The sequence below is a fragment of the Lepidochelys kempii genome, chromosome 6, assembly GCF_965140285.1.
Source record: "Lepidochelys kempii isolate rLepKem1 chromosome 6, rLepKem1.hap1, whole genome shotgun sequence".
NCBI classification, from domain to species: Eukaryota; Metazoa; Chordata; order Testudines; family Cheloniidae; genus Lepidochelys; species Lepidochelys kempii.
The window spans coordinates 93,324,543-93,337,652 of NC_136385.1; the positions used below are offsets into that span (position 1 = coordinate 93,324,543).

Below are 13,110 nucleotides of genomic sequence, written 5' to 3' on the forward strand. Positions count from 1 at the left end.
ACTGGGCTTCCCAACATGAGTATAGCTGTAGCATGGAAAAGGGCCATAGATTCATATGATTGTGAAAGCACCTAGGTGTGTGGAGCATTAAATCTAAATCTTGCTTCAGGGTGGGACTTCCATTGGGGCATTTCTACCCTTCCCATTATGAAGCCACCCTTGAGTGGAATGCCTAGCACCATGCCAGCACCCTCTATCAGAACAGCGTGCCTGGCACATGCTAATGCCTAGGTCCCTACGTGGAGAGGGCTGACAACATTTCATGCCTGTGTGGATATTTCAGTGAAGTCCACCAAAACCTGGACCCCTTGGCAGAACACTCCCATCCAGGTAGCAGCATCTCCTCTTTGGGGTGCTGCACCATGAAATCCCTTAGGAGCTGCCAGGGCCCTAATGTACAGATGAGAAATGTGCTGACCTGAGTTGAACATCTCTGTGGTGTTCTCACCCTCAAATGGCGTCTCGTCAGTGGTGAAGACCATCTCCCCATTTGCTCCTTCGGAGATAAAACATACAAGCAAATAGCCAAGATGAACCTCGCAGAGATAATGAATCCCTTTCCAGGGATGGGCCAGCGGTCTTGGCTGGGCTTGGGCATCAGACCCTTGTATTTCTGCCTGCCCCTTCCCTACCTTCACGGTGGCCTACCCCTATGCACAGAAGACCAACGGGATGGTACTGCAAAGAGGATAACACTAAGGGAGTGTAAGATCGCTGGTTGTGATGGATCCTGATGGTTGGAACCAGCTCTCACTAAACTTCCAATGAGGATTTCAGGCTTCATATGTAACTGAGTTTTGAAGGTAGGCAGCAGATCTATGATCCATGGGCTACTTACGGCTGATTATGGAATGACAAGCCACGCCCTCTCTTCATGATGGAAAGAACCAGCCATTTTTACTGGCTCAGATCAAAAAATTGAAAACTATTACCTCTTCAAGCACTAGCCAGTATCCAAACAGAGGACAAGAGAAGCTGAGTGTTTTAAGGGTTTAGGAGGCAGGCCAAGGACCACAGAGGGATTTGGCCTATGGGTTTCTTTTCTGGGGTGAGTCCCACCTAGATCCCTTCATCATGTTAAAAAGGGATAAAGTTCTCCCTGCCCTGTGGAGATGGAAAATTCCTCAAGTGACCCTCCTGCCCTGAGCCGGGAATCCATACCTCCCCCCTAGCAGAAACAGGATCTTGCTGTGGGAAGGCCCCACTGGGCACATGAGTTTGAGAAACGGCCCCCTAAGGCATTAGGGGAGGCAGAGAAGTGGCTCTGTCTGGAGCACGAGGTGTACAATAGGAGGGGAGAGGCTCACCAGGGCAGCGATACAGGTCGCAGGTTCTCGACTCGGTGGCTGTGCAGGCATAACCACAGGACCGGGTTCTTTTCTGGTTGCCGCTACCACAGGTCACGCTGCAGGAGGACCAAGAGCTCCACTCCTCTTCATCTTCATAGTCTGGGGACAGCAAGAGAAGGACAAAGCATGAAAGTCCTTGTGCAAAGCCCAGATGGGAATGAAGCCTAGAGCTGCTCTGGACTACCCTGCTGGCTTCCTTCTACCTATATCATCCTGCTCCTAGCTCCCCCAGTCCTGCCCTCCTGAGCTGGTCTCTAAAGGGGAGCTGGTTAGAACTCAGGAGAGCACTTGAACAGATTCACAGATTTTTAAAGTTGAAGTCATCTAGTTTGATCTCCTGTATATTAGCAGCCACAGAACTTCACTCGGCTATCCCTGCACTGAGCCCAATAAGAAACATAAGAGTGGCCATACTGGGTCAGACCAAAGGTCCGTCTAGCCCAGTATCCTGTCTTCCAACCATGACCACTGCCAGGTGCCCCCGAGGGAATGAACAGAACAGGTAATCATCCAGTGATCCACCCCCAATGCCCATTTCCAGCTTCTGGCAAACAGGGTAGGGACACCATCCCTGCCCATCCTGGCAAATAGCCATTGATGGACCTATCCTCCAGGAATTTATCTAGTTCTTTTTTGAACCCTGTTGTAATCTTGGCTTTGGCCAAGCACAATAGTTTGTGCTTGGCCACAGCATATTTTTCAGAGAGGCATCCAGTCTTGATCTGAAGATACCAAAAAATAGAGAATCCATCACTTCCCTGCGTAGTTTGTTCCAGGGGTAATCACCCCCACTGTTAAAAATGTGTTCCTTGTTTCTACATGGAATTTATTTAGTTTCAACTTCCAGTCATCAGTTCATGTGATGTCTTTCTCTGCTAGACTGAAGAGCTCTTAAGGACCTTGTATTTCCTCCTTGTGAAGAGACTTCTACCCTGTAATCAAGTCACTTCAATCTTCTTTTTGATGAGCTAACCTGATCGAGCTCTTTAATCACTCACTCCAAGGCATTTTCTGCAGCCCTCAAATCACTTTTGTGACACTCTTCTACATCCTCTCCAATTTATCAATATCCTTTTTAAAAATCTGGACACCAGAACTGAATGCAGTATTGGTCTCACCAATGCTGTACACAGAAGCAAAATCACCTCCCCACTCCTACACACTGCTGCTGTATATACAGTCCAGGGTCGCGTTAGTCCTCTTCACTGGGAGCTTGCACACTATGACCCATCAATCCACTTCAGAGTCAATCCTTTCCAGGATACAGTCCCCCATTCTGTAGGTACACCCTGCATTCCTTGATCCTAGATGTATGACTTTGAATTTGGCTGTATTAAAAGGCATTTTGTTTGAATGGGCCCAGCCAACCAGGCGATCCAGATCACTCTGTGTGACTGCCGAGTCCTCATCATTAATTACCACTCTGCCAATCTTTGTGTCACCCGCAAAGTACATCAGCAGTGATTTTATATTTCCTTCCAGACCATTGATGAAAATGTTGAATAGCATTGCGTGTAGAACCAATTCCTGCAGAACCACTGGAAACACCTCCATTCAATGATGATTTCCCATTGGCCCAATGTGAGAGGGTGAGAGCACATGCATATGGTAAGTACCTTGAGGAACTGCTCACAGCACAGCAGTGAGCCCTGGAGAGGCACATCTGATTCCTCTTGGATAGTTCTGGAGGGAGCTGCATCCAGTCCCCACCACTGTGACACGGGGAGTAGGGGAGAAGTGGAAACACCAGGGGACCCTGAACCTTCCCTGAAGTGCCCCCTTCTTCCCCTTTTCTAACTGCCCAGGCTTTTTCATGGATGCCACTCCTGACAAACCCAGGTAGGGGCAGCAGCAGGTGGCTGCACCTGCCCTTGCTGGCACCCTTCTCAGGCCGTGCTTCCTGGGAACAGAATTCAGGCATCCTGACTCCCAATCTTAGCCACTAGACCAGTTGTTCCCAAACTTTTGTACTGGTGACCCCTTTCTCTTAGCAAGCCTCTGAGTGCAACCCCCCTTATATTTAACAACATTATAAATGCTGGAGGCAATGCAGGGTTTGGGGTGGAGGCTGACAGCTCGCGATCCCCCATGTAATAACCTTGTGTCATAGAATCATAGAATATCAGGGTTGGAAGGGACCCCTGAAGGTCATCTAGTCCAACCCCCTGCTCGAAGCAGGACCAATTCCCAGTTAAATCATCCCAGCCAGGGCTTTGTCAAGCCTGACCTTAAAAACCTCTAAGGAAGGAGATTCTACCACCTCCCTAGGTAACGCATTCCAGTGTTTCACCACCCTCTTAGTGAAAAAGTTTTTCCTAATATCCAATCTAAACCTCCCCCACTGCAACTTGAGACCATTACTCCTCGTTCTGTCATCTGCTACCATTGAGAACAGTCTAGAGCCATCCTCTTTGGAACCCCCTTTCAGGTAGTTGAAAGCAGCTATCAAATCCCCCCTCATTCTTCTCTTCTGCAGGCTAAACAATCCCAGCTCCCTCAGCCTCTCCTCATAAGTCATGTGTTCTAGACCCCTAATCATTTTTGTTGCCCTTCGCTGGACTCTCTCCAATTTATCCACATCCTTCTTGTCGTGTGGGGCCCAAAACTGGACACAGTACTCCAGATGAGGCCTCACCAATGTCGAATAGAGGGGAACGATCACGTCCCTCGATCTGCTCGCTATGCCCCTACTTATACATCCCAAAATGCCATTGGCCTTCTTGGCAACAAGGGCACACTGCTGACTCATATCCAGCTTCTCGTCCACTGTCACCCCTAGGTCCTTTTCCGCAGAACTGCTGCCTAGCCATTCGGTCCCTAGTCTGTAGCGGTGCATTGGGTTCTTCCGTCCTAAGTGCAGGACCCTGCACTTATCCTTATTGAACCTCATCAGATTTCTTTTGGCCCAATCCTCCAATTTGTCTAGGTCCTTCTGTATCCTATCCCTCCCCTCCAGCATATCTACCACTCCTCCCAGTTTAGTATCCCTAAACCCTCAGTTTGAGAACCCCTGCACTAGACCATTCTCCTTCCCAGAGCCAGGAATAGAACCAGAGCCCTAATTCCCACCTTGGCACGCTCTCTCTCAGAGCTGAGAGCAGAACCCTGGAGTCGTGGTGCCCAGTCTTCTTGCGCTAACCATTACACCAGAGTTCAAATTCATTCAGTGGGGAGGGATGCATTCCATGCTTATTGATGGTCCATGGGCTGGATATACATTTAGGACTGCACAGTCCCCTATCCACAACCACCTCCCACTGATGGTAGTGGAGGTTTGCACAGGATCAAGGTTAGAATACAGCCTTGCTGTCGTAACTCATCTTTCAGATCATTTATTATTTGTTCACTACCTTAATGCCACATCCAGTCTTGCTCACTTCATTCCCACCCCCTGCCCCATTCTATCTGTCAGAGCCATCAGCCATGAGATAGATAATGCTGACACCGAACGGTCATAGAGTCACAACCGTTAAGTCCAGAAGGGGCCTTTAGTCTGACCTCCTGCGCAACACAGGCCAGAGAACCTTGCCCCCTCATTTCTGCATGGAGCCCATAACTGCTGTTTGAGCTACAGCATATCTTCTGGAAAGGCAGCCAATCTTCATTTAAAGCCTTCAAGTGCCGGAGAACCCACCACATCCCTAGGTAAGTTGTTCCAATGGCTACTTACCTGTATGATTAAAAATCTGTATCTTATTTCTAGTCTGAACATACGTACTCATTAGGCTTTAGCATTAGCAATCCAATCAGCTGGGAATTCAGTTCACACCTCTGAGTTATTTATCTAGGCTGTCTGCAGACTCAGGCAGACTTCACTGTTTTGGTTCCATTTGGAAAGTTTCCTTCACAACCATAGGGGCTAGAAACTTCCTTTTTTTTTTTTTTTTTTTTTAAAACACAAAAGCTGAGATTTATGCAAATCCATCAAGCTGCATCTGTCTGACATCCCTGCACTGGAACAGGCTGCCCTGTGGATGCACCCAATGCCTTTAATAGGAATCCAGCCCCTTGTGGGCAGGGAGGTGGTCACTGCAGAATTCGGGGGCATCTGCTGAGGGGCAGGGGATGACTCACCATAATTATATTTTTCCTTGAAGATCCAGTTCTTCTGACTCGGCCACCTCTGGTCCCAGTCGCCTCCCACTCCGCTCAGCACCGTCTCCTCCTCTTCCTTATATTCTGCTGTATAATCTTCCTCCTCCTCCTCCTCCTCTCTGTCCAAGCTGTCATCCTCGTCCTCCTCCTCTTCCTCAGTGGGATCCGTATACTCCCAGAAGAGGGGCCAGAAGAGGTCCTTGTGGGACAACCACTCAGAGGAGGTCAGGGACCAGTCATTGCTGGTCTCCTTCAGCAAATCCATCTCTATCTCAGCCTGGGGATCATCCACCACCTCAATGGTTACCTGGGAAGCCAGACAAGAGGCAAGGTGATAAGGGAGGGACCAGCACTGAAGCCAGGGCTCCTGCCTGACTCAGTTGCCGGGGACTCCCTTAAAGGGCAACAAAGGATTTTCCTGTTGGTCCAATAGCTTCCTACTCAGGATCTAGACATTCCAACTAGTTTCCTGCTTTGGCCGGGTTGTGGTATGCTGCAGGATACAGTGCCGGGCCCTGCTAGACTCCTTCCACAGCTGATGGCGCCAATGTGTCATTAAAAAAACCTGACATCCCAGAGTCTGGAGGCAGCGAGAGGCACATTGCATAAAACAAGAACAACCCAGGAGACCAGGGGAGGTGCAGGTTTGGTAAACAGTTTGTGAAGCACACTGAGGTGCCGGAGACAGGCAGGGGGTCAAGCAACATAATCCTCCAGGTATAGAAACAGCCCCCGCACACTGAGAGAGGAGGCAGTTTAGTAATGGGATGGGTGCTACGAAGTAAGATCTCCCTGGAGGTTAGCTAGGCCCTTGCTCTGGGAATGGAAAGTAGCAGGACCAGCATTGTGGTGATTGGGTGGGCTGAAACTCCAGCCACACTCCTAGAGAGGCCAAGATTATTTTCTGGCTTGAATCACTAGAGCAGTGAGTTTCGTGGATCTCAACCTAGTTGCAAGCAGACATTCCTCCACAGTACAAAACTCAGCCTGGCACAGCTGGTAGGAGGGACCCAGGACTCGAATAGCAGGGTTTGCTGCAAGAAACAATTGAGGTACATTGGCAGAGGTGTGTGTGGGTAGGCCAGGGCTAGACTAGCAGGAGGTGTTGCAGGTCAGTCAGGAGACATGTTTTGGGGGTGCCTAGCCCAGCCAGGCAGGGTTGGGAAAAATCTCTCCTGACTGCAGAGGGCCAGTGCATAGGCTAGAACTCTTAGAAATGCAGTGCTTGTATCCCCTTAGGAAACAGTCCATGAACCCATCCTTGCTGTAAAGGGAGGAGTTCTAAAAAAGAAGCGAGAGGGGCCAGGAGTACAGAGAATCCTGACCGAGGTGATCTGGAATTTACATGCCAGCATCTCCTGTCCTAAATGGGTGTGGCTTATGTGTGCCTGAGGATTATTTGCCAAAATATATGGTATCAGCCTTGCAGAGTCTAGGAAATGGGGCCCCCACACAAAAGGTTTCCAATTAGGAGATCAAACAAGGCCAGAGAGAAAACATCTGGTTAATTGACCCCACCGTGCAGTTTGTCTGTGGCACTCCCCAGGCCTGGGTCCAGTTCCAGTCTGCCACAGTGCCCTCCCCCTGACATTCTCAGCACCCTGCACACATGCTGACGGCCAGGGCCCCCCTAAGGCAGCAATCAGGCCTTTTAGGGATGAAGGAGAAATGGAGATCAAAGCAATTCCGGATACTAGAGGTATTACCCCTCTGCCCAATGAAGTCCCCACAGGGCCCCCAGTCCTGCAGCACATCGAGGGGGTGTTCCTGAACAGATCCTTCCCCAGTGGATTTTGTGCCAGCTCTGTACAGGCAGGAGGAAGGTTAGGGGACTTTGTCAATAGGCTCCCCACAATACAAGGTAAACCATGGTAGTGGTTTGCTTCCCATTGCTCCTATGTGCTGGGAGTCTATTTTGGCCTCTCTTCCCCAAGACTCTGGGAAAAATGTATCACCCCAGCCCCTTATATTGCATGGTTTCAGTAAATTGGTGACTTGGATTGGGCAAACTGGGCCAGGCAACATAAGAACCGACCCAAATGGAACCTTTGTTCAGTTTCAGCCTGGAGTCAGGTCCCTTCTCTCATCCATTCCAGACCCACCCACCTCTCCACTCAGATTCCTTCCCACCCGTAACGATGGGGAGCTATAGCAGATCTCAGTGCCTCCCTGCTGGAGCTTGGGTGTAACAGTCACTGAAAATCTGCCACTGCTTCCCCATTAGTTTGGCCCGAAATGTACAGTGAGCCCATGAGCACAAGCTTCTTAGAGTGAGGGAGTTCCTGTCAGATGTGGCAATACGCGCCAGGAAGTGCCTCACCACTCCCCCCTGGCCTCTGCAAGGCACTTTACCCTAAAAACTGTTGGCAACAGAGCAAGCTGTGGTGGAATCAAGAGCACTGGCGATAACCCAGGCTGAGACCAGCTGTCTGGGATGGTGTATAGATAATGAAATCAGTCCTGTCATGGTGCAGAGGAAGGGGTTTGGGGGCCCTTCTGGTCCCTACCGCACGGCAGATGGATGGGGCCCTCGGCCCAATCAGGTCATCCCCCGGCCGCTCAAGTGCTTCTATGCTTGCATAATCCAGCCACATTGTTTTTTTGCTCCTGCCCAAAGTGCCCTAGTCCAGCCAGCGACAGAGACTTGTGCTCCTACCTGTATGTTTGGGTTCTGGGCACTCAGGTCAACGTTGGCCAACCCTGGCAGGTTCTGTAAGTCCAGCACAAAGGGTGTGCTCTCCTCCTTGCTAGCGCCACCAGGCCAGAGTGGCACTGGCTGGTTCCTCACAGCCCGCTGGGACGACCATCGGCGTTTGTGCCGGCGAGGTGCAGCCTGCCCGCTTCGCCTCAGGCTCCGAACCTTGTTGGACTGTGGCATTTCCTCTTCCTGCGTCACACGGGTGTCAGATGAAGTGGAGACCTGGCAATGAAAGAGGCAGCGATGACCGTTCCAACCCCACCCTGACCATCTCCACAGCTACCATTCAGGACTCACTCTACTACATCCTCACACCAGGGACAGGGCAGGAGAGCAGGCACTATGGAGGTGAGCAGCTGCCTGCAAATGCCAAAAAACAGGTCCCCAAAACACACCTACTAAGAACCAACGCAAGGCTGATCGACCCACTATCTCCCTATTCCTCCAAGTGTGGTCTGAGACAGCAAACAGGCCATACAAGCAAAGAACATATTGACTGCTACACTAGATCTGGCCACCAGGGTATCTATTCCACTCTCCTCACACATACCCCTGCAGCACCCAATCGGAGCAATTGCCTATCTAGTCCAATATCCTTGCCACTCTGGAGCAGAGCAATGACTCTGTATGATGTCTGGCATTTCCCTGCTTTCTGCCACATCAGAAACCAATCCAGTATTTGCACCTCTCTGCTATAACACTGTCCCATCTAATCTGGCATTTTGATTTCCCTGCCCAGTTTGCTAGTCCACCTTGATTGGTATCCTCACTTCTGACAATGTCAGAGACCAAATTCTTTGGAGGAAGGACAAAAATCTATAATTCACTTGCTTAGCTGGTCAATATTTTACATGGAGGAAAAATTCCAAAACGCCCCCCACCGTGATCAGCTGCTGCAAACAATCAATTTTCACCCTGAGGCACGAGATTTGAAAACTTCTAGCTGGAAAATGATAAATGCAAAGATTATTAATGGTCACAAAGTCACCTAGCCCAACACTCATATGTGGTGAATTAAACTGAGGCGAAACTTTCCCAAGATAACCCAGCCATGTAAAAACTATTTACTAGTATCAGAGAAAACAATTTATTTGAAGTTGGTCCAGTAAAAGATATTACCTCACTCGCTTTGTCTCTAGGAACCTCTTGAACAAATCGTCTACTAAAGGTCAATCGGAAAAGAAACTGCTAAAGATGAATGGCTGCATTTTACATTGTAGGAAACAGATAATGAATGGTTAAAGCCCCCCTGTATAGCAGACTATGAAGCAACATAACTTACTTGTAAATGGTACTCGTGACTCAAGCTGTGTGTTAACTGATCTGCTCTCACTCTGCAGACATTTGTATCTATTCTGAGGCACACTGTGCTCACCTCTGCATTACTACTCTGGTCTGGGAACTGCAGCAAGAAACAGCCTTGTGCCGATGCCATCTCCCAGGAAGCCTGATTCTCAAGAGGCTTCCAGATCAGGATGGGTTAAGGGTGGATTTGGAAAGAAGCAGGATTAACTCCTCCAAATTAAACCACTTGAACCAGGTTCCCCCGTCACTAACCTCTGCGATCGACACACACTGGGACTAAAGGGTGCAAGTCAAAGGGGCTGCAAGCTTCAGTGCATCAGAGAAATCGGAGATGGGAACAACCTGTCAAGCTCTCTGCACCCAAGTCCTCGCTCAACCAATGCAGGCTTCCCTAAAGAAGGTTCTCCAGTGGTCTAGGATTTAACTTTCCAACCTATGTGCCTTCCACCCTGCCTGATTCCCCAGCTTAGTGCATCTCACAGGTAGCAGATATTTCCTGATGCCCAGCCTAAATTCCCCTTTGTTCCTAGCTCTCTTCCCTGGCACCACCAAACCCTCCTTCCCCTCCATGAGCCCAGACTGTAGCTGCAGGAAAAGGAAGAGGGAGAAGCTCCCCTCCCCACCAGGGAGACAGAATGGCACTTTTACCTGCAATTAGGGCCAGATGGTTTGGGGAGGGACTCCCCTTCCTTTCATCCTGATCACTGGAGCACTTCAAAGAGAGCTGGAGCCAGGCCAGGTTCACATGAGCGCACATACAGCATGTCGGCCAGGCTTGTTCCTGCACATCAAAGGCCTGCTGCCTGTCTCCCCCTCCCCCAGAGAAAGGAAGGGAGCAGCGGGGACACTGCTGGTCCCTTTGCTGTTTATCAGAGTGGAGCTGGCTGTGGCAAAGAGACTGCGACAGCTTTGTCCAGATGGGCCCCTGCGTACAGGTTTGAGGGAGGTTCTGGGTGAATATTCCATGTGTGGGGAGAGTCGCTGCTCTGTCCTGGAGAAATGATCAGGGAGGATGGATATTTGGCCCAGAACTTCGTTTGAATTGATCCAGCTCTGATCCCACTGCCCTAGACAAGCAATGGCTCCAATTTAAGACGTCCATGGCCCCAGGGTTTTGTTTGGGGTCTGTCCGTCCCTCTGATTTGATATCCCGTTGTGGGAAAGGCAGGACAGGGGTTTTCTATATTCGCCAAGCAGATGTGGCAACTCAGTTAACTCTCCCACCACGTCAGTAGGGCTGTGCAGCAGCAGGGCATGGTGGGTCCTACTGCCAAGGTGGGGTTAACACTCTGAGGTTTGGGTTCAAAACATAAAGAACAATCAGTTCCAACCACTTTGGAGAACCTCAAAGCCCAGCCCATGGATTGCCTCTCTCCTCCAGCCCCTGACAGATTTCACCCGCAAAACTGTGGCCCCTGGAATGCTGCTACCCCCAGCCCCTACCAAATGCAACAAGCCAGCCCCTGGATCGCCACCACCACCACCCACTCCACAGCGGGCCAGGGCCAGGAGTTAGTTGAGAGCAAGCACCACAAGGAGATGCTGTATAGATTTCACAAGATTCACCACACACCCGTGAGCTGAAACAGCTCAGAGGAAAGGCCAAGTCCAACCAGACACGAAGTGCCGTCAGTATTTCCAAGGTTCCTCCACAATGCGGCTCACTGTGGAATTCAAGCCCTTCTGTTTCTGGATCGTGACTTGCATCATGCTAAGCCATTTCAACCCTAGGCTTCCCTACTAGGTGGCTCAAGACACTGGGAATAAGTCATTACTAATCCACCGCAGCGTCTGAGTGCATTTCACTCCTAGGCTGCTGATCAGTCAGTGAATGTCTTCACCCTTTGAGGGCTATTTGCTACCTGCAATATCCTAGTCCAGCTCTTAGTGAGAAAAGCATCCACATCATAAAGGTCAGCATCACAGTTAGCCCTTCTCAGCAAAAAGGCTGAGAATGAATAGGCCACAGGCCATGAACTCTTATCCTACGGGGATTCCTCCTGGGCAGGTTGAGGCACCAACAGAGGGTAATGTGACAGAAAATGAACCTGTTTCATGGATAAAGAGACCCTTATCACTAGGTCTGTCAATAGGACATCTTTCACTAGCACTATATTTTCACCAAACTGTACGTTAAACCTTGTATTACAGTAACACACAGCACTACAAGAAAGTCAAGTCAATAAAACACTGGTGATACATAGCCCTTTTATAGGGCTTTTCAACTGTAGGCCTCAAAGTGCTTAACAAAGGCATGTAGGCATCATCATCCCCACTTTACACATGTGGAAACTGAGGCACAATGCAGGGAAGTGTCCGTCACACAAGAAGTCACAGTGACAGAGCCTGGAGAAACCCAGCTCTCCTAACTCCCACTCTTCTGCCCTATCACTGGCCAACACTGCCTGGTTCAGATTTTACACCCTCACCAGCTCAGGAAATTCAGATTCTGGTTCCCACAGGGTTAACATAATTCTGCTGAAGGAGACCTGGAAAGAGCTGATGGGCTGAGAGATGGCCAGATTTAAGAAACCCCTCACCCATTTACCAAGCATAAAGTCCTCTGGAATCACTAGGGTCTAGTGGGATGGTCTATCAGATGGCCCAAATCCTACACTCCTGGGTGCACTTCAATCAGAAGCTGATGCACTGAACATGCTCACTGTTTGATTTCAAACATTCAGTAACTCTACTTCAAAACCAGTTCCCTTTGCTATTCTACCAACATCCCATGCCTCAATGCCAAACCACAACGCACTCCTAGCATCCTTAATCTCAAATGAGGAACTAGTCAGGGGCACCCCCCACCCCATCCCTATCTTGCACACAGTGGCCATTGAGCTCCTGGCAATATCAGCATGCCCAGACCCTAATATTTTAAGGACTGAAGTAAGCCCTCAGACATAATTTTTGAATTTGCCAGTCACTTAATAATATTCACCAAATTGCCCAGCACATCTCCCCAACAATTCAGTGATCTTCTCAAACAGTTGTGGGGGTGAGTGGGTGTCTCTTTGAAATCAAAAAAGGTTTGTATATATCAGAAGCAATCCCTACTGGCCAAGTTTCAGCACAGTATCCCATGCAAAGGCAGAGGTGACAAATAACGGTTGGTAGTGTGCGGGGGGGGGGGGGGGAAGGGCGGCAGCTGATTTTGAACACTGTGAGCTGGGTAGATGACATGTCAAAAGACGAGTCCTCTAATGAAGGAATTATTGATGCCAAGAATCTCACGTGAAATTTTAGCTTTCAAATGAACTAGTTGAACTGTCATAGATCAAGAATTGGTCTCCATCCCCCATTCTTCTTGGGGATCAGGAAGTAGAATCCCTTCCCTTGAGGTTGAGGTGGAACTCTGTCTATGGCTCCCCTGAGGAGAAGGGAGTTCACCTCTTGTCATAGAATCTCCTCGTGAGAGTGGTCCCTTAAAAGGAACTGAGAAGGGTGTTTGTGAATAGGAGATACCAGAAACTCGATCAGATAACCATCATGAATAATCTCTAATACCCATTTATCTGTAGGTAAGGCCCTCCAGTGTGTCTGCAAATTTAATAAGGTGGCCTCCAAATATTAGGGGAGGGGAATGAAATGGCATCAGTAAGGGGATGTGGGTCTCAGCAGTCCCGTCAAAAGAAACTCTTCGCTTGGGGGGTTAGAGTATGA

At 49.4% G+C, this 13,110-nt stretch overlaps 1 protein-coding gene across 1 annotated transcript in view; it reads right to left on the reverse strand.

The window, feature by feature from the left end:
* Window positions 1–13,110, reverse strand: part of ISM2 (isthmin 2) — a 52,869-nt gene that overhangs the window by 7,930 nt on the left and 31,829 nt on the right. Inside the window, exons 2-5 of the mRNA XM_073349293.2 lie at window positions 8,101–8,364; window positions 5,424–5,751; window positions 1,308–1,448; window positions 419–496 (exon numbers count right to left, since the gene is read on the reverse strand). Of these exons, the coding sequence (XP_073205394.1) occupies window positions 419–496; window positions 1,308–1,448; window positions 5,424–5,751; window positions 8,101–8,364 (811 nt within the window). The remainder of the gene's footprint in view (window positions 1–418; window positions 497–1,307; window positions 1,449–5,423; window positions 5,752–8,100; window positions 8,365–13,110) is intronic.